This window comes from Oncorhynchus clarkii, chromosome 10, assembly GCF_045791955.1.
Source record: "Oncorhynchus clarkii lewisi isolate Uvic-CL-2024 chromosome 10, UVic_Ocla_1.0, whole genome shotgun sequence".
NCBI lineage: Eukaryota > Metazoa > Chordata > Actinopteri > Salmoniformes > Salmonidae > Oncorhynchus > Oncorhynchus clarkii.
In genome coordinates, this window is record NC_092156.1 from 24740642 (window position 1) to 24762976 (window position 22335).

The window sequence follows — 22335 nt, forward strand, 5'->3', positions numbered from 1 at the left end:
TCTGTATATATACAGTATATATATATATATATTAGAAAAAGTAAACTTCAATCGATGTTCCTCAGTGCAGGTCAAGTTAAAAACAAGGTAAGGTTGAATAAAGAAAATACTGACCCACTTGTTTTCACGTCTCCTGGAAGGATTGATATTTTGAGCGTGCTCAATACTGAGCGTTCAAGGGTCACTGGAGTCCTAAATTGACCAATCCAAATCTCCCTGGCTAAGATTGACATGGAGTAAAGCTATTCAAAAGCAAATCACTTTTGCAGTTTTAGTAACATGAGATCACCCATTAATCCATTTCACCTGCCATTTGATATCGCCTTGACATTGTAACCAGTTTTTATTTTTGAATGTGTGTTTTGCTTGGGCAACTCTTCCGCATGGAGAATTCGATTTAATTACTCTCTCCTTGATGTGATCTCACATCCAGGGGCTTGCCCATTATTTAAATTATACAAACAGTATGATCTGTACTGTAATTGTTGTGAGAACACACCTGTTGTTAATTAACCAGGGAGAATGTCCTATATGTGTTATTATAAACCGGGTAGTTTGGGTCCTGGATGCTGATTGGCTGAAAGCTGTGGTATATCTGACAATCTACCACGGGTATGACACAAAATTACTTGTTTACTGTTCTAATTATCTTGGTAACCAGTTTATAATTGCAATAAGGCACTTTGGGAGTGTGTAGTATAAGCAATAAGGCCAGAAGGGGGTCGAGTATATGGCCAATATTATACCACGGCTAAGTGCTGTATCCAGGCAATCCGCGTTGTGTCGTGCTTCAGAACAGCCCTTTGCCGTGGTATATTGGCCATATACCCGACCTCCTCGGGCCATATTGCTGAAATATATGTGTCTCTGTCGATATTTCCCATCACGCAGCACCTTTAACTATTCTCTGACCTTTCACCTTTGCTTGCTGTGATACACTTCATTTGTTGTGCTACTAACATGCTATTGATTTTATTTTTTACTTTGATCCTCTAACTTGCTTGGATTTCCTTTTTTATTCCCTTGTTTAGTCTCAATGAACTTTTCGAACTTGCGTTTCTGTGTTTCTGACCTATTTTCTATCTCTCTTTTTTCTCTCTCCCTTTTCCTATTTCTCTCCCACCTCCCCTTCTCTCCTTGTGCTGTCTTCATGTGTGGTCTTGGGCACCTCTGGACCTTTACGTTTGTCATACACTAAATTGTTGTTGTTTTTTTGGTGTAAACTTTTATTTTCCACGTTTTTACTGTGAATATCTGTGAACAATCTTTGTGTTTTGTGTGGTTCTGCCCGTGTTTTTGTGGTCTCAGCTACCCTTGGTTGCTTGTGTGTGAAATACACTCTGGCATCTCTCATCCTCTCCATGCTGACTGTGTTCTTGCTCTCATAAACTGGGTTTCGCTTAAGGAGAGAGGATAGCTTTGCCTTCAAATCTCGGCCAGACCCCTTTGTTTTTTATGCCTTTTGAACCTTGTGCAGACATATATACACACACACACACACACACACACACAAAAGACGAATAATCAAGATATCAGTTTTATGTTAAAGGGTTCAAATGGGGTGCTTGGTACTTATATCATTCTGAATGTTTTAGATTTTTTTTGTCATACATTTTTATTTTACATAAAGTAAAAATTATGGATTTGAATAAGGCAGCATTGAAAAAGTTATGTTATACCACACAATGGACATGAGTCATATTGGGACATTGTAGAAAAAAAAACAGTGCTTACCTTGTGTATTTGGATAAAAGCTCCAATTGTCATTGTTCCCACTTTACATAACAGGGAAGGCAGATTTTTCAGAAGATTTTTGCATTGGTTAAGATAAGTCATGAAGATCATGCATCGGTTAAGATAAGTCATGAAGATCATGCATCGGTTAAGATAAGTCATGAAGATCATGCATCGGTTAAGATAAGTCATGAAGATCATAACAAGTTTCTTACGTCTTCTCATTTCTTTTCATAGTCAAGACTTGTTTTGAACGGGATGATTCAATGAAGAACAAGCTACTGCCTTGTCCGTTTGAAGGTCATTCAAATGATGTTTTGTGACAAAGTGTACATAATATTTTCAAAAGATCTTCAGAACAAAATATAGGCTGTTCTTTTTGTTGTTTCTTTTGTTCTCTTTTTACCTGAAAACAGAAAATGCTCAAAATTAATGCTACAGCTGTTTACAACTAAAATCTGTCAGTCATTTTCAATAATGTGAAATGATTACATTCTATGACACATTTTTGTAGGTACATACCAGTGTGTTTCCATGCTGTAATCATTGTAGGTTTTAAGAAGAAATGATAAAATAGTGTGTTATGACTTTTTTTGAAAAAATAACAGCTAGAGCTCGAGACTTGCATACTGAAATGCAAGAGTGTGACACAGTGCTGACTTCTGTTGACTGTTCATCCTCAGAAATGCTAAGTTTGTTTTAGCCCATATCTTGTGCTCGTCTGATACTTGAACAAAGTGTCATATATCATGGGGTTGTAAACCAAGGTTAGGACTGTCCCTAAAGTCTGACTGCACTGAAAACACCCTGCCATGGGAAAGAGAGATCAATGTCCTTTGTTCAAAACTCAGATTTTTTAATTGACTCTGAAGGTAATAAAGTGATGCGCCTGGAGTTTGGCTCCTGGGTTCGCATGTGCCAATCCCATTGTTTGGTTCTTCTTTCATACAAGCAAGTGCTACTCCTTAAAGACGCCCGCCAAGTTTTCATAGGCGACAGCAGGTTGAGTTGAAACTAGTCACTTTTATGATATCAAGTAGGGAGAGTAATATGTCTAGAGATAAGGAGCACACTATTGTGGATCGTTTTGAACCTGTGTGGGTACCCATATGTTCACTTTTTGAATCCATGCAATACCTTAACCGTACTGTACTACTATGCAAAGTCATACCCAGAGGGCAAAACAGGTTGCAATGATGTCAGGCCGTCGTCTTTAGTGCCCTACATAGTCAGGTTGCATAATGATTGTAAAATTACAAATGACCAGATAACCTGGTTGTAATCTAGTTATCTGACCAGATAACAAAGTATTATGTATTTCCCAGGCATATTGATGCCATGAAAAAGACAGCAAAACCTGGTTCTATTTGACCAGATAACCAGTTTACAATCAGAGAACGACAACATTATGACATCCCATGCCAAATGTTGCCCGCTGGTTAGGACACTAATGCTTCATAGGGTAATGACTAATCTCTTTTTATTAATGGTGTTATTGACTCTCCTACTTCCTGTATTCTGTTTGGTATCAGCAGGATGATCTGAGAAATGTGCGGCAAACACCTGAATGTCTGTTACAAATATTTGATGCTCTGTGCTGACATTGCATGTCTCTGTGTTTCTCAGTTTCCAAGAAAGCTTTGTGAGCCGACCCCATCTGTGTTAAAATGTGTGATGTGATTTATCGCACTTTTTAAGATGTAGACAGAACGGCGGGAAAACAAGCATCATAACTCTGCCCTGCAGGTGAATGCTTAGTCTCTCTCCTGCTCTTAGCAATGGCAGTAAATAAAGAGTTGCCTGTCGGAGCTACTGCCGCCACAGAGGGTGACTCAACTTTATAGACTTTTGGAGAATATGGCCAATTAGTGTGAGAGGAAATAACAATTGGCCGCTCAGCTGTACTCAGCGCCTCTACCGCCCTTCAGAGGTCTTATGCCTCTAGAAGGCCAGCATCCCGGAGTCACCTTATCACTGTTGATGTTGAGACTGGTGTTTTGCGGGTACTATTTAATGAAGCTGCCAGTTGAGGACTTGCGAGGCATCTGTTTCTCAAACTAGACACTCTAATGTACTTGTCCTCTTGCTCACTTGTGCACTGGGGCCTCCCACTCCTCTTTCTATCCTGGTTAGAGCCAGTTTGTTCTGTGAAGAGAATAGTACACAGCGTTGTACGAGATCTTCAGTTTCTTGGCAATTTCTCGCATGGAATAGCCTTTATTAGTCTAAAGAAGGCCAGTTTTATTGCTTCTTTAATCACACAACACTTTTCAGCTGTGCGAACACAATTGCAAAAGGGTTTTCTAATGATCAATTAGCCTTTTAAAATGATCAACTTTGATTAGCTAACACAATGTGTAATTGGAACACAGGAGTGATGGTTGCTGATAATGGGCCTCTGTACGCCGATGTAGATATTTCATTAAAAATACGATGTTTCCAGCTACAGTAGTCATTTACAACATTAACAATGTCTACACTGTATTTCTGATCAATTTGATGTTATTTTAATGGACAAAAAAAATACAAATGTGATTTTCTTTCAGAAACATGGACATTTCTAAGTGACCCCAAACTGTTGAATGGTAGTGTATGTTTCGCCCCCTGTGGCTGAATCTAGTTAATGATCCCTGGTATACACTATGTGAGGCCACTGGGCTTTCATTTCTCAAAGCGTTTTTACTTGGCTGGGAGGATGTTATATACTGTGAATATAAATACTGATTGAATGATTGTCATGGTAACTACCTGATGGTGCTGTTTATACTAGGCTAAAACGATTTGCCAGGACTTTCTTTGAGTTGTTCCCTAGCACTGCTGCAGTCGCTGAAAAGTATGTTCCTATCAGCTCCCTGGTGCATGGTATTAATAAATGAGCTGCCCTCCAATACATTAGCTGTAGCCATATGAGGGGTATATTGAGGTTTATATCAACAACGGCATCATTAAAGCCATTCCAGCAGAGGCAGAAAGCACACATCTCAACTCTCAGTTGCACTATACTCTGTGCTAGACTTATAGAAATGTATGCCATGGGTATCCATTTTGACTCAAATCTGGTGACTCACTCAGGTAATGACACTTACGACCATTTCCGATGTTTTCCCTGATGAGATTTTTATATTATTTGAACATACCATTTGCAAGATATTGGAATATAGATACAGTACTGCACTGCATGGTGCTAAATCTTTGTCAACTATTGCCAGTATATTTTTTTTACTACTGTCATATCATCCCTCTTTATGCGTAATATAGACTGGTGGAATTACAATATGCAGTCAACAACATGATTTCAAAGAAGGACAATCAGTGACAGATACAGTAAGCTCTAGTCTGACTAGACGCTACAAGTCTACAAATACATAAATTAAAGTGTGTGTCTGAATTTGTGTTTCTGCCACACAAAGTATCCTCCCTTTCAAGGTACCAGTGTCGAGTGGATTTGCATAAATGTACACAAATCAAATCATCAAATGTTATTTGTCACATGCGCCGAATACAAGTACTGTTAAATGCTTACTTACAAGCCCTTAAACTTCTGCAATCCCGTTAACGGGATCGATTTGACAACAGCCAGTGAAAGTGCAGGGCGCCAAATTCAAAACTACAGAAATCTCATAAATAAAATTCCTCAAACATACATGTATTTTATACCGTTTTAAAGGTAATATTGTTGTTAATCCCACCACAGTGTCCGATTTCAAATAGGCTTTACAGCGAAAGCACCACAAACGATTATGTTAGGTCCCCACCAACTCACAGAAAAATTCCAGCCAAAGAGAGGAGTCACAAAACGCACAAATAGAGATAAGGTTAATCACTAACCTTTGATGATCTTCATTAGATGACACTCATAGGACTTCATGTTACACAATACATGTATGTTTTGTTTGATAAAATTCATATTTATATTTAAAAAAATCTCAGTATACATTGCCGCGTTACGTTCACTAGTTCCAAAAACATCCGGTGATATTGCAGAGAGCCACATCATTTTACAGAAATTCTCATTATAAATGTTGATAAATACAACTGTTAGACATGGAAATATAGATATACCTCTTCTTAATGCAACCGCTGTGTCAGATTTCAAAAAAACTTTACGGAAAAAGAAAACCATGCAATAATCTGAGACGGCGCTCAGAAAATAAATAAAATTATCTGCCATGTTGGAGTCAACAGAAATCAGAAATCACATTATAAATATTCCCTTACCTTTGATGATCTTCATCAGAATGCACTCCCAGGAATACTAGTTCCACAATAAATGCTTGATTTGTTTGATAATGTCCATTATTTATGTCCAAGTAGATACTTTTGTTAGCGCGTTTAGTACACAAATCCAAACGCTCGTGCAGGTCCAGCCGAACGTCGGACAAAACTTCAAAAAGTTATATTACAGGTCGAAGAAACTTGTCAAACTAAGTATAGAATCAATCTTTAGGATGTTGTTATCATAAATCTTCAATAAAGTTCCAACCGGAGAACTCCTATGTCTGTAGAGAAGCCATGGAACACAGGTCGCTATCATGTGAAATGCTCGTGACCAGGACCTGGCTCTCTGCCAGACCACTGACTCAAACAGCTCCCATCCGGCTCCACGACACAGTAGAAGCTTCATTCAAGTTTATAATGATGGTTGACATCTAGTGGAAGCCCTAGGAAGTGCAACTTTATCCATATCCCACTGTGTATTCAATGGGGGCTGGGTTGAAAATCGACCAACCTCAGATTTCCCACTTCCTGTTTGGATTTGCCTGCCATATGAGTTCTGTTATACTCACAGACATCATTCAAACAGTTTTAGAAACTTCATAGTGTTTTCTATCCAATACTAATAATATGCATATATTAGCAACTGGGACTGAGGAGCAGGCCGTTTACTCTGGGCACCTCTGTGTACCTTTCATCCAAGCTACTCAATACTGCCCCTGCAGCCATAAGAAGTTAAACAACAATGTATTTTTAAGAAAAATAAGAGTTAAGAAAATACTGACTAAATACATTTTAAAAAGTAGCAAAATAAGGAGGCTATATACAGTACATGGGGTAACGGTACCGAATAAATGTGCGGGGGTATAGGTTAGTCGAGGTAATCAAATTTATTTGTCACATGCACATGGTTAGCAGATGTTAATGCGAGTGTAGCGAAATGCTTGTGCTTCTAGTTCCGACAATGCAGTAATAACCAACAAGTAATCTAGCTAACAATTCCAAAACTACTACCTTATAGACACAAGTGTAAGGGGATAAAGAATATGTACATAAATATATATGAATGAGTGATGGTACAGAGCGGCATAGGCAAGATACAGTAGATGGTATTGAGTGCAGTATATACATATGAGATGAGTATGTAAACAAAGTGGCATAGTTAAAGTGGCTAGTGATACATGTATTACATAAAGATGCAGTAGATGATATAGAGTACAGTATATACATATACATATGAGATGAATAATGTAGGGTATGTAAACATTATATTAGGTAGCAATGTTTAAAGTGGCTAGTGATATATTTTACATAATTTCCCATCAATTCCCATTATTAAAGTGGCTGGAGTTGAGTCAGTGTGTTGGCAGCAGCCACTCAATGTTAGTGGTGGCTGTTTAACAGTCTGATGGCCTTGAGATAGAAGCTGTTTTTCAGTCTCTCGGTCCCAGCTTTGATGCACCTGTACTGACCTCGCTTCTGGATGATAGCGGGGTGAACAGGCAGTGGCTCGGGTGGTTGTTGTCCTTGATGATCTTTATGGCCTTCCTGTGACATCGGGTGGTGTAGGTGTCCTGGAGGGCAGGTAGTTTGCCCCCGGTGATGCGTTGTGCAGACCTCACTACCCTCTGGAGAGCCTTACGGTTGTGGGCGGAGCAGTTGCCGTACCAGGCGGTGATACAGCCCGACAGGATGCTCTCGATTGTGCATCTGCAGAAGTTTGTGAGTGCTTTTGGTGACAAGCCGAATTTCTTCAGCCTCCTGAGGTTGAAGAGGCGCTGCTGCGCCTTCTTCACGATGCTGTCTGTGTGGGTGGACCAATTCAGTTTGTCTGTGATGTGTACGCCGAGGAACTTAAAACTTACTACCATCTCCACTACTATTCCATCGATGTGGATAGGGGGGTGTTCCCTCTGCTGTTTCCTGAAGTCCACAATCATCTCCTTAGTTTTGTTGACGTTGAGTGTGAGGTTATTTTCCTGACACCACACTCCGAGGGCCCTCACCTCCTCCCTGTAGGCCGTCTCGTCGTTGTTGGTAATCAAGTCTACCACTGTTGTGTCGTCCGCAAACTTGATCATGTGGCCACGCAGTCGTGGGTGAACAGGGAGTACAGGAGAGGGCTCAGGACGCACCCTTGTGGGGCCCCAGTGTTGAGGATCAGCGGGGTGGAGATGTTGTTGCCTACCCTCACTACCTGGGGCCGGCCCGTCAGGAAGTCCAGTACCCAGTTGCACAGGACGGGGTCGAGACCCAGGGTCTCGAGCTTGATGACGAGCTTCGAGGGCACTATGGTGTTAAATGCCGAGCTGTAGTCGATGAACAGCATTCTCACATAGGTATTCCTCTTGTCCAGATGGGTTAGGGCAGTGTGCAGTGTGGTTGAGATTGCATCGTCTGTGGACCTATTTGGGCGGTAAGCAAATTGGAGTGGGTCTAGGGTGTCAGGTAGGGTGGAGGTGATATGGTCCTTGACTAGTCTATCAAAGCACCTCATGCTGACCGAAGTGAGTGCTACGGGGCTGTAGTCGTTTAGCTCAGTTACCTTAGCTTTCTTGGGAACAGGAACAATGGTGGCCCTCTTGAAGCATGTGGGAACAACAGACTGGGATAGGGATTGATTGAATATGTCCGTAAACACACCAGCCAGCTGGTTTGCGCCTGCTCTGAGGGCGCGGCTGGGGATGCCGTCTGGGCCTGCAGCCTTGCGAGGGTTGACACGTTTAAATGTTTTCCTCACGTCGGCTGCAGTGAAGGAGAGTCTGGATGTTTTAGTTGCGGGCCGTGTCAGTGGCACTATATTGTCCTCAAAACGGGCAAAAAAGTTATTTAGTCTGCCTGGGAGCAAGACATCCTGGTCCGTGACTGACTGTAGACCCTGCCACATACCTCTTGTGTCTGAGCCGTTGAATTGAGATTCTACTTTGTCTCCATACTGAAGCTTAGCTTGTTTGATTGCCTTGCGGAGGGAATAGTTACACTGTTTGTATTCGGTCATGTTTCCGGTCACCTTGCCCTGATTAAAAGCAGTGGTTCGCGCTTTCAGTTTCACGCGAATGCTGCCATCAATCCACGGTTTCTGGTTTGGGAATGTTTTAATCGTTGCTATGTGAACGACATCTTCAACGCACGTTCTAATGAACTCGCTCACCGAATCAGCGTATTCGTCAATGTTGTTGTCTGACGCATATCCCAGTCCACGTGATGGAAGCAGTCTTGGAGTGTGGAATCAGATTGGTCGGACCAGCGTTGAACAGACCTCAGCGCGGGAGCTTCTTGTTTTAGTTTCTGTCTGTAGGCAGGGATCAACAAAATGGAGTCGTGGTCAGCTTTTCCGAAAGGAGAGCGGGGCAGGGCCTTATATGCGTCGCGGAAGTTAGAATAGCAATGATCCAAGGTTTTTCCAGCCCTGGTTGCGCAATCGATATGCTGATACAATTTAGGGAGTCTTGTTTTCAGATTAGCCTTGTTAAAATCCCCAGCTACAATGAATGCAGCCTCCGGATATATGGATTCCAGTTTGCAAAGACTCAAATAAAGTTCGTTCAGAGCCATCGATGTGTCTTCTTGGGGGGGAATATATACGGCTGTGATTATAATCGAAGAGAATTGCCTTGGTAGATAATGCGGTCGACATTTGATTGTGAGGAATTCTAAATCAGGTGAACAGAAGGACTTGAGTTCCTGTATGTTGTTGTGGCCACACCACGTCACGTTAACCATGAAGCATACGCCCCCGCCCCTCTTCTTACCAGAAAGATGTTTGTTTCTGTCGGCGCGATGCGTGGAGAAACCAGCTGGCTGCACCGACTCCGATAGCGTCTCTCCAGTGAGCCATGTGTAATATGTACAGTACATGTGGGTAGGGATAAAGTGACTGCATAGATAATAAAGAGCGAGTAGTAGTAGCGTAAAAATAAATTCTAATAAAAAAAAGGGGGGTCAATGTAAATAGTCTGGGTAGCTATTTGGCTTGGGGCCAAGACTGCTTTTTGGACCTAGATGCTCCGGTACCGCTTGCCATGCGGTAGCAGAGAGAACAGTCTATGACTAGGATGGCTGGAGTCTTTGACAATTTTTAGGGCCTTCCTCTGACACCACCAGGCATAGAGGAAGCTTGGCCCCAGGGATGTACTGGGCCGTACGCACTACCCTCTGTAGCGCCTTGCGGTCCTTTCCATGCAGCCAAGTCTCAATTAGTCTCCTTAAACATATTTTATTGATCCTGGAGCACAAACATTGCCTACTGTTTGCCAAAATCACGTTGTGTATTACAGTAAGATAAGACCCAGGCATCCTGGTAATTTGGAAGGAATGCTCTCAATTTATTTCAATGGGAATGAGCACTTTGCTTGAATTTTTTAATAAAGGGTGCAATATGAAGAAATCGCTCTGTGATTTCCTGGTTGCTAAAGTTCGAATAGTTTGCCTAATTTTAGTTTATCTGTCAAAGTAAGCAATATATAGTGTCCCATCTAAATCGCTGTGACATATATTTTTAATAACCAACAATTTAGCATTTTCAGGTGTTTTAAGCTGGTGTACAAAACCAAAAGTAAATGAAGCGAAAACCAAACTTAAGAAGAGGAAGCATAGAAACAGCCCACATAAAACACATCTACCGCTTCTTAGTCTTGCTTTCAATGAGAATGACATATCTATAACACACATTTCTTCTTTTTTTACACCTTTTTCTCCCCAATTTCATGGTATCCAATTGTTTAGTAGCTACTATCTTGTCTCATCGCTACAACTCCCGTACGGGCTCTGGAGAGACGAAGGTTGAAAGTCATGCATCCTCCGATACACATCCCAACCAAGCCGCACTGCTTCTTAACACAGCGCGCATCCAACCCGGAAGCCAGCCGCACCAATGTGTCAGAGGAAACACCGTGCACCTGGCAACCTTGGCGTGCACTGCGCCCGGCCCGCCACAGGAGTTGCTGGTGCGCGATGAGACAAGGATATCCCTACCGGCCAAGCCCTCCCTAACCCGGACGACGCTAAGCCAATTGTGCGTCGCCCCACGGACCTCCCGGTCGCGGCAGCGCCCCCCGGGAGGCCTATAACACACATTTCTATCGGGTCACCCAAAAAATAACAAATTGCAGCTTTAAAGTCTCTTCCCGTGCATTTCATTGAACTCAGAAAGGGAACCATGTCAATTAAATTGCATGATAGGTTCATATGACCCAACTACATTGGACTAGGTCTCTCTTGTAAAAGAGATTTTATCTCAATGAGAAAACTTGAATTGAGTTCAACTACTCCGCTAGCCAGCACCTCGCCTAAATAGGTGTGCGTTTCTTTTTCTTCTAGATCTCAATGAGAAAAACCTGAAGAAAAATAGTTTTTTTTTTAATTATAATTTTAAAAAATTAAAAAATGCCTACCCTGGAGCCTTCCCTGTTTTGATTATGTTTTTCCAGTAAATCATAGAATTATTCAGTACCGGTTCATTTTATTGCATTGATTCTACTGTGAATACTGTGTGGTGTATTAGTCTGACATTTGGACAACCTGACATTCTCAATATGACAAGAGCAAAGAGTAAGTCCCAATCAAGGATTGCCTGCATTTTGCTTTCATTCAGAATACAAATTGTCTCATATTTGACCCCTAACAAAGCTAACAAAGATTGGAGTTAAAACTTTGATCCGGCATCAGAATTCTAGCTAACCTGTTTGTCATATGTAGAGCATTATGTGTCAAATCAAGCATACTCCAAATGCTCTTGTTTGTATTGAACTAACAGGAGTTTTAGATTATTCTGTCAGAGCAAATCTCTGATCTCTTTGTGTGTCGGTTTACTGAATGCAAATTAGGTGCAAATGATTTCAAAATTTGATTGTGTGAGATTGATTTGACACAAAGCATCGTAATACATTTTGTGTGAAACATTCATCTGTTTAACAGTTTTGTGGTTGGGTTACTAGCTCGCATTAACTCATGTTCATGATAATGTATGGTGTGTGTGTGTTCATGTAGAACAATGTATGTGGAAGGCAGAGTATTAACAGTGTGTATGCATGCTCAACCATTGTAGTGAAGCAATGCATATTATAGATCCTTATTCATATTAATATTGTAGTATTTTACATAGTCCTGAATATAACCTTGTTCATTTTCTGGTAAGTACTGTAGCTCGTGTATGATTACTTTATGAAAACACAATGCATTGCCCTAATGATTGGCTTTATTTCCGCATTGTTTGTTTCTGTGTGCATTTGTTTGTGTGCAGTATTCATCTATGTAAAAGAGATTGAAACGTATTTGCACAATGTTTGATTTGACTGTCTTTCCACTGCTTTTTGCTGTCAACAATAGTGAGAGTGGGTAAGCGAAATACACATATGGGGTCATATAGGCATATGACCCTTACAGGCAGTGATGATATGAAAACAAGCATATTTATTTAACATTGCCGTATCTTATTTTGGGTTTTCCAATGGTTGACCTGTTTATGAACTCAACTTTATGATTTTTGATTGACGCACCATTAGATTGCTTCATGTTCTAATGATTAGATTAGTATAGCATGTCGTGATTGGCATGTCTGGTGTGTTGTCTTAATATGGGTAATATATGTATCAGCTCACCACTAATATAGTATCGTACATGGCTGATACATGCAATGGTGTGTCTAACATATTAACTTAGATAGTAACTGACAGTTGTTAATTGGTTGAATGCAACTAATGAAATGCTGTGTGATTTCCCTAGGCCCAAGATTGTGGTGTTTGATAATCAGACCATCAACCTATTTTTAATCATAACAGATTAAATCAAGTGCCGAAATTAGTTGTGTCACTCTGATGTTTTTGGAGTAGAATATGTAATGATTTGGCCCAGAGCCTACTAAAAGAACAACAACACACTTGAGGCCTGGAGGGAAGCAGTCTGACATTCTGAAGTTATGGATGAAAGGTTGGAGATAAAATCTATATTTTCCTCGCTCTCTGTAACTTTCTCTTTAACTCCCTCTCTTCCCGTATTTTCTCCCTCCCTCTAACTTTCTCTCCACTCTCTCTGTCTTCCTTATTCTGTCTCTCTTCTCTCTCTTCCTTCTCTTTCCTTCATTCCAGACACCATGACTAGCGGCTCAGGCCTGGGCACGGGGGCCATCGTGGGGATCCTCATCGTGGTCTTTGTGCTGCTGCTGGTGGGTGTCGACGTGACCTGCTACTTCCTCAACAAGTGTGGCTTCCTCATGTGCATTGCCGTTAATTTTTGCGGCAAGTCTGGACCTGGAGCAAAGAACAAGGACATCGAGGAGGGCAAAGCGGCATTCATGTGAGTCTCTCTTCTTCTCTGCTCCCTGGCCCCCTTGCTTTTCTCTCTGAAATGCTGTATGCACTTTGAGCAGTAGCTACTCCCAAACACTAGACCACAGTTTGGCAGTGCAGAATTGCAGTGTTTTTAACCAAAATGACTCACTACAGTATAGTTGTACTGCACCAGCATTTATTCAAAACTATTTTTCCCCTTACAGAAAGGACGAGTCAAAGGAGCCCATCGTGGAGGTGAGGACAGAGGACCGCACCCCTAACCATGAAGGGGGGGGACCCACAGAGCCCAATGAGACCACCCCTCTTACCGATCCCGAGTGAGTACTCCAGCACTGGCTGTAGGTAGACCCCCTGCACTAGGGTTGCCTTAGGCTGGAAAACCCATACTAATCATGTGATATGTCTATGTATAAGATATACTTCTTAATCCATGACAGCAGTTAAGCATTTTGATCATGTGTTTGCTGACATATTGGCTAAACTAATTGATAAAAGAATGTGAGAATGGAATATCAACACCAAATACTGAAGATGTGCTCTGATGTTTGTTGTTTATGCTAATGGTAACAAACATAGCTAGTCGTTGTGTGTACCAGCCTTAAACACTTAATAACCTAGACCCTAAACTGATTTTGGTTTAATTTGCTTTAGTTTGCTTAAGATAGTGTTTGTGTCTATTCCTCACTGCACTTTAACGTTTTGAATCTCTAGTTCTTTGCTTTATCACTGCATGTAGCACTCACTTTGGATGTGTGTTTGTGCCTTGGTCTCCCCTCCCTACCCGTCCCTGCTCTCTCTCTCTCCTCTCTCACCCTCTCGCTGCTCGATGGCTCGTCTCTTTCCTGCTCTCCTCCTCTACTCACAGGCCCACTGCTGACACTACTGCCACCGTGGTGGACTTGCTCCCCTCTATCGCCACTAACTCTGACCCCATCACTGAGAGCTTTAGCACAGCCCAGAATAGCCCAGCTAGCGAGACTACCACCCTCACTTCCAGCACAGCTGCCCCAACCCTTGCCCCAACCGAGGCCAAAACTTTCCCTAATAGCACCCCTGCCCCCATCATCCAGTCCAGCACGCCCAAAGCTAGCGCTCCTGCCGCTCAGTTTGCCGCACAATCTGACGTGGCTCCCCTCGTCGACCTAAGCGAGGCTCCAAAAGCCACGCCCTTGTCCGACCCTAAGCCCGCCACCCCCGCAACCTCTTCCGTAGAGCCAGCCAAGGCCACCTCTAACCTCCCCTCTGCCAAAGCCGATGCCGCTTCACAGAGCCAGCCCGAACCCGTCCAAAGCACCCCTGCCAGCGACAGTCAAAATAAGGACTTACAGATAGACTGCCTGGCCAAGGATGTGTTTGATACACTGGGCAAAAGCTCAGAGGCCCCAGCAGACTCCACTGCTGCTCCCGCACCGGCCAAGGACGAGTATGACCTCCTCCCTTCCTCAGAGTCTGTTTTACTGTGTGTATGTTTTCGCTCACCCACCTCCACCACCACCACCTACTGTATCCCTCTGTCTGTTCTCATAGTTTTGGGCAACCTCCCTTTGTTACACTCTTTCTATCAATCATTATACTACTACTGCAGCCATTCAATCAGCTACATCGCCACGAATGACACCTAACGCTTTAACGAAGCGCGAGATTCGCGACCCTGATCAGCAGATGAACCCTGCTGTACTCTCTGGACATCCTAAAGGCCTTCGGCCTAGAGTGCAAAGCCGGGCGGCCGGCGGAGACCGAAAGGGAGAAAGAGGGCGACGAAAAGGAGTGAGCAGGGCAGGAGATAGGCAGCAAAGGAAACAGGCAAGTCAGATCCGTAACCCATGGGATAAGGATTGGCTCTGCAAGCAGGCCGAACAAAACACGACCTCGAGCGGACACCACAGGGAGAGAAGGTCGCATAGTGAGCTAAGTAATGCAGGATGCACTTCCTGAGAACCGAAAAAAGGTGCCGCCAGTGGGTTGGGTACCACTGGTGACATCTTCTTATCTTGGCCCAGTACAGCCTCAGAGTAAGGGCCACTCCAAGGAGCCAGGTCCTCCCAGGGTTTCTCCGCAGGGCCCGACCAATAGGGAGTTTTTGCCACTGGCCGCCGTATACAGTCCCAAACAAGGCGTGTTCCAAGGAGTAGAAGCTGGGCCAAGGGACCCCCCAAAGTACAAACTCACCCCGTTTTCCATCACCGGTTCGGAGCATCCGAAGGGCCCGTCAGTAGGAAAGTCTGTTGATTACGCCGAACATCCGCTCGTTCAACTAAGGCTGGGTTAAAAACTAGATTGTGTTGCATCGTGGTTATGTCGCGATATAAGGCCTCAGGTCGGAAGGTAGGCGGCTGATGCGCAGCCCAAAAACATAGAAATGTCAAAGCTCACTGGGTTTGGCGCATCAGGGTTTCAAAGTGAAGAGATCCGACTGGCGGAACTCCTGTAGTGGCCCGTGCTCCTCATGCGTAGCATGTAAAAATCGAGGTCGCGCAGGTTACGGCGAGAGCAACTATGACTCACTTAAGGTAGCCAAATGCCTCGTCATCTAATTAGTGACGCGCATGAATGAATGAACAAGATTCCCACTGTCCCTACCTACTATCGAGCGAAACATAGAAACAAAATACATTTTTTTCTCAATCATTTTGAGTTGTTTTGTGTCTTTTTTAAATTTATTTTACATATCATGTCATGATAAATGCCATATCAGAAGTTTTACCAAATCTGATAGATACGACAGAATTATGGCCTGAATGTTACTGCCACAATCATCTTCTGCCTTTGTTATCTCCTGAAAACAATCCTTCTTCGTAACAACAATAAAAAGCCATTATGATCATCGGAAGTATGAAAGGGCTTTGTTCTACGTTTCAGTCTTATCTCAGACAAACCCTTAGGATGATGAGGCAAACTCTGGGGAGAGATATTCCAGGAGCTTGCTCTTGTCCCACGCTTTTCACCCAGAACACCCCAAACAAAAAACGAAACATCACTGATGGATTATCAGGACTTAACGTTCATTACAATGAGGCTGTCGTCAACGTATCAGGACTTAACGTTCATTACAATGAGGCTGTCATCAACGGAGCATCGGTGTGATGAAGCAGGACTCATCAACGGATAGATTTGTCTTCATAAGTCTGGTGGGTCTGAGGCACCTCCTTCCCCGTCTCCACGGTGATTTGTCTTCCACACAACAACCAACCAGTCTTGTCAGGCGTCTTGAAGGCTCACTACATTCCTGGACTTGTCCACTGAGGACCCCTTCTTCCACTTCCAATAGTCTCCTCCCCAGGCTGTGCTATATAAGGCTGTGCTGCACCTATCCGCTGTATGTGACAATAAATAAAACTAAAATAAATAAACAATTAATTATACTGATCCCTCTGTACATTCAAAGGACTAGTGTTAACAAGGCTGGCATGGTGTCCGTGGACAGTTGTTAGATGGTTTTGATTTGACTGAGACTTGTTTGAAAGAAAGCCTTGACGGCTGGGTTTGAAGGCCACCCCTTAGAGGTTGTACTTTGAGGTACTAGGATCATCAATGTGTGAAAGCCCTTTGAGCTCTTGTGGGTAAATTATTTCCCCATTTGGTTCCTCTCAGCCAAAACACAGGCAGTAAGTTCATCTGCATTCTGTCCGTGGTGGTCATGTGTTAGGAATTAGTGAACTACAGGTTGTTCAACTAGTAATTTAACTACGTTTTGCAGTAGCTTGATGGTACAATAGTTGAACTCAATTCAAATCTAGGTAGTGTTATGTCAATTTGGACAGTAGCTAATAACTTTTTTTGCCATGTAGTGGTGTAGCTAAATACTGGAACTACACAATACTTTTAATTTAAAAAATAATAAATATGGTTGAAGTAGGCAATCATTTCCTTTCTTTTTCGGCATCAGACCTGCTTAATTCTCACTTGAAACATTGTTTTTAAGTTTAATAGGCTAAATTACACATTCTGTTCACATGGTCCCAAAGTGATTTGTTGTTGCAATTTGTAGTCTGACATTTCAGATGTACACTGCATTCGGAAAGTATTCACACCAAGTTTACACATTTTGTTACGTTACAGCCTTATTCTAAAATGTATTAAATTAATGTTTTTCCTCATAAATACCCCATAATGAGAAAGCGAAAAACGTTTTTTTTTTAATGTTAAAAAAAATATTTAAAAAATACCTTATTTAAATAAGTATTCAGACCCTTTGCTATGAGACATGAAATTTAGGTCAGGTGCATTCTGTTTCCCAAGATCATCCTTAAAATGTTTCTACAATTTCATTGGAGTCCACCTGTGGTAAATTCAATTAATTGGACATGATTTGGAAAGGCACACACGTCTTTATAAGGTCCCACAGTTGACAGTGCATGTCAGAGCAAAAACCAAGCAATGAGGTCGAAGGAATTGTCCATAGAGCTCCGAGACAGGATTGTGTCAGTTCTGGGGAAGGGTACCAAAAAATGTAGACAGCATTGAAGGTCCCCAAGAACAGAGTGGCTTCCACCATTCTTAAATGGAAAAAGTTTGGAACCACCAAGACCTGATGGTCACTCTGACAGAGCTCCAGAGTTCCTCTGTGGAGATGGGAGAACCTTCCAGAAGGACAATCATCTCTGCAGCACTCGACCAATCAGGCCTTTATGGTAGAGTGGCCATACAGTGCCTTCAGAAAGTATTCACACCGCTTGACTATTTCCACATTTTGTTGTTTTACAGCCTGAATTTAAAATGGATACAATTTAGATTTTTTTGTCACTGGCCAACACGCACTACCCTATAATGTCAAAGTGGAATTTTGTTTACAAATTAATTAAAAAATGAAAAGCTGAAATGTCTTGAGTTAATAAGTATTCAACCCATTTGTTATAGCAAGCCTAAATAAGTTCAGGAGTAAACATTTTGCTTAACAATTCACATTATACGTTTCATGGATTCTGTGTGCGATAGTCTTTAACATGATTTTTTAATGACTGCCTCATCTCTGTACCCCACACATACAATGATCTGTAGTTGAGCAGTGAATTTCAAACAGATTTCAACCACAAATATCAGGGAGGTTTTCCAATGCCTCGTGAAGAAGGGCAACTATTCGCAGATGGGTACATTTTTAAAAAGCAGACTTTGAATATCCCATTGAGCATGGTGAATTAATTAATTAAACTTTGGATGGTGTATCAATACACCCAGTCACTACAAAAGTACAGGCGTCCTTCCTAGCTCAGTTATCGGAGAGGAAGGAAACAACTCAGGGATTTCACCATGAGGCCAATGGTGAATTAAAACAGAGTTTAATGGCTGTGATAAGAGAAAACAACTCAGGATGGATCAACAACATTGTAATTATTCCACAATACTAACCTAATTGACAAATTGAACAGAAGGAAGCCTGTAAAATATTTTTTTTAAATCCAAAACATGCATCCTGTTTGCAACAAGGCACTAAAGTAATAGTGAAAAAATGTGGCAAAGCAATTAACTGTTTTGACCCGAATACAAAGTGTTAAGTTTGGGGCAAATCCAATACAACCCATTACTGAGTATCACTCTCCATATGTTTAAGCATAGTGGTGGCTGCATCATCTTATGGGTGTTGATGTAATTGTTAAGGACTTGGGAAGTTTTTCAGGATAAAAAATAAACAACATGGAGCTAAGCACAGGCAAAATCCCAGAGGAAAACCTGGTTCCCTCTGTTTTCCTCCGGACACTGGCAGATTAATTCAAATCTACACTGTAGTTGCTTACCAAGAAGTAAATGCTCCTGAGTGGCCGAGTAACGGTTTTGATTTAAATCTACTACACCTGAAAATGGTTGTCTAGCAATGATCAACAACCAACTTGAAGAATTTTGAATAATGGAAAATGTACCAAAATCCAATTGTGGAAAGGTCTTAGAGACTTACCCAGAAAGACACAGCTGTAATCACTGCAAAAGGTGCTTCTACAAAGTATTGACTCAGCGGTGTGAATACTTATGTAAATTAGATGATTCTGTGTTTCATTTTCAATACATTTGCAAACATTTCTAAAGACATGTTTTCACTTGGTCATTATGGGGTATTGTGCCTAGATGGGTGAGAAACAAAATCAATTTAATCAATTTTGTTAATCAGGCTGCAGGCTGCAACTCAACAAAATGTGTTATAAGTCGAGGGGTATGAATACTTTCTGAAGGCCTACTGTATGATCATTTTTCACGATGGGCACTCTTAAAATAATTACAACAATCTTTTGATTCTTCCTGCCCCTTCTCTTTTTGGTGCTCAGGGGTTTGTTCATCCCCCTTCCTCACTTCGCTGCCTTTGAGTATATGGGCTCCCTCTTCGTTGACTGCCGCTGTCAGCTCTGAGCACCGGGCACCATGGGAAGGATCCCTTTGCAATCTGGTTTTACCGGTACAGAAAGCAAACAGAGTCTCTCCACCCTTCCATCTCAGAACGGAGGACATTTTTTATTTTACCTAGGCGTAAGGAAACTGTAGGACTTTCGGATGGCTTGGCCACCCACTGCATGCGCGCACACACACATACACAAACACACACACAAACACACACACAGCTCTGCCCTCCAGCTGACATGTAGCTACACTGCAGCTGGCAGGTGTAACTGCACCTCTGCATCTGGGTGCTAAAACAAACCAGCAACTACTCTGTTTTTATCCATTATATCATCATATTGGACAGATAAAATCTCCCTGGCACCCAGTATTACCCAGACCAGGGTTCCCATAGCAACAGGGGCAGAGTTTAAAAAAAAATCTAATTAAATTTTGTTTGTCACATGCTCCAAATACAACTGTGAAATGCTTACTTGCAAGCCCTTAATCAACAATGCAGTTCAAGAAATAGAGTTAATAAAATATTTACAAAATAAACTAAAGTAACACAATAAATGTACATAACAATAACGAGGCTATATACAGGGGGTACCGGTACCGATTCAATGTGCGGGGGTACAGGTTAGTCGAGGTAATTTGTAAAGTGATTATGCATAGATAATAAACAGCGTGTAGCAACAGTGTAAAAACAAGGGGGGGGGGTGTCAAAGTAAATAGTCCGGGTGGTCATTTGATTAGTTGTTCAGCAGTCTTATGGCTTGGGGGTAGAAGCTGTTAAGGAGCCTTTTGGTCCTAGACTTGGCTCCCTGATACAGCTTGCAGTGCGGTAACAGAGAGAATAGTATATGTCTTGGGTGACTGCAGTCTTTGAAAATTTTTGGGCCTTCCTCTGATATCGCTTAGTATATAAGTCCTGGATGTCAGAAAGCTTGGCCCCAGTGATGTACTGGGCCATATACACTACCCTCTGTAGCGCCTTACGGTCAGATGCTCTCGATGGTGCAGCCGTAGAACTTTTTGAGGATCTGGGGACCCATGCCAAATCTTCTCATTCTCCTGAGGGGAAAAGGTGTTGTCGTGGCCTCTTCACAACTGTCTTGGTGTGTTTGGACCATGATAGTTTGTTGGTGATGTGGACACCAAGGAACTTGAAACTCTCGACCCGCTCTACTTCAGTCCCGTCGATGTTGATGGGGGCCTGACGGCGCTCCTTTTCCTGTAGTCCACGATCAGCTCTTTTGTCTTGCTCACATTGAGAGAGAGATTGTTGTCCTGGCACCACACTGCCAGGTCTCTGACCTCCTCCCTATAGGCTGTCTCATCGTTGTCGGTGATCAGGCCTGCTACTGTTGTGTTGTCAGCAAACGTAATGATGGTGTTGGAGTAGTGCTTGGCCACGCAATCGTGGGTGAACAGGGAGTACAGGAGGGGACTAAGCACACACCCCTGAAGGGACCCCCGTGTTAACGATCAGCATGGCAGATGTGTTATAGCCTACCCTTACCACTTGGGGGCGGCCCTTCAGGAAGTTCAGGATCCAGTTGTAGAGGGAGGTGTTTAGTCCCAGGGTCCTTAGCTAAGTGATGAGCTTTGTGGACACTATGGTGTTGAACGCTAAGCTATAGTCAATGAACAGCATTCTCACATAGGTGTTCCTTTTGTCCAGGTGGGAAACGGCAGTGTGGAATGCGATTGAGATTGTGTTTGTTTGGGCAGTGTGCGAATTGGTCGGGTGGTCTAGGGTTTCTGGCATGATGGTGTTGATGTGAGCCATGACCAGCCTTCAAAGCAATTCATGGCTACCGACGTGAGTGCTACGGAGCGGTAATCATTTAGGCAGGTTACCTTCGCTTTCTTTGGCACAGGGACAATGGTGGTCTGCATGAAACATGTAGGTATTACAGACTTGGCCAGGGAGAGGTTGAAAATGTCTGTGAAGACACTTGCCAGTTGGTTCACCATTAGTAATGAGACTTATGGTGTTGCATGTGGAATAAGGTGCCTCATTTTTCCCTCCCACTCTCCTGCTAGTCCAGACCAGCCTAGCCTAGTTTCCCCTGCCCTGGCCAAACCCAGGCTGGTCAGTTTTTCCTCCAGGCAATAACAACGCCACACTTTAATAGCCGTCCGGGCTGTTATCCTAATTAGCTACATTTACAGTATGCCACCATAGCAGGATTCATGGAGAAAAGCCTTTTAGGCTCCCAGTTTATCTGCATTGTCTAGCAGTTAATTAGGCCGACTTACCATTTGCTTGGGTGGTCCTGTCGTGACGGTATGCTGAGCTGTTTTTTTTTCCTACGGCAACTTTAGTTTTGTCACTGTTGATACCATTCCTGTTCTACTCTCTACTGCCAAAGTCAGCCAGTGCTGAGATAAATGACCCTGTGACTTCTTCCCCCGTCAGCCAACCTGGTAATTTTATCGCTACTCTGACAAATTCAACCGCAGGGCGATACAGCACCAGACCTCTGACAGACAAAGCCTCCCCTGAGGTCACAAAATGTCCACCGCAATAGTCCTGTCCTTGTCAGGTTGAAGATAGCCTGCGGTTTTCCACTCTTTAACTGCAGCCGTCAGAGTGCTTTGGCCCTGACACCGCCAAAGAGGAAAGTGCCTTTTCACGGATGCAACTGATGCCCGCTGAGCCACAAGGTGTTGGGTGGTGTTGTTGAATACACCCCCTGCATGGCCGGCCGGGCGGTCAGCCACTGTGCCCAGCAGCTTCTGTCCTCCCAGAGAGGGTTATTGTGGACAAGGTAATGGAAGTCCT

General features: G+C 42.8%; 1 protein-coding gene across 10 annotated transcripts in view; it reads left to right on the forward strand.

Annotated features, from left to right (window-relative positions):
* The window catches only part of LOC139418157 (neural cell adhesion molecule 1-like), a 324778-nt gene that overhangs the window by 297481 nt on the left and 4962 nt on the right, over window positions 1–22335 (forward strand). For 5 of the 10 annotated variants that reach the window (XM_071167388.1, XM_071167390.1, XM_071167392.1 and 2 more), the window contains 3 exons: window positions 13035–13242; window positions 13442–13555; window positions 14104–14661. In XM_071167388.1, the coding sequence (XP_071023489.1) occupies window positions 13035–13242; window positions 13442–13555; window positions 14104–14661 (880 nt within the window). Of the gene's footprint in view, window positions 1–1308; window positions 2643–13034; window positions 13243–13441; window positions 13556–14103; window positions 14662–22335 lie in introns of those variants that run through there. The other 5 variants (XM_071167396.1, XM_071167397.1, XM_071167398.1 and 2 more) reach the window with 2 other exon arrangements.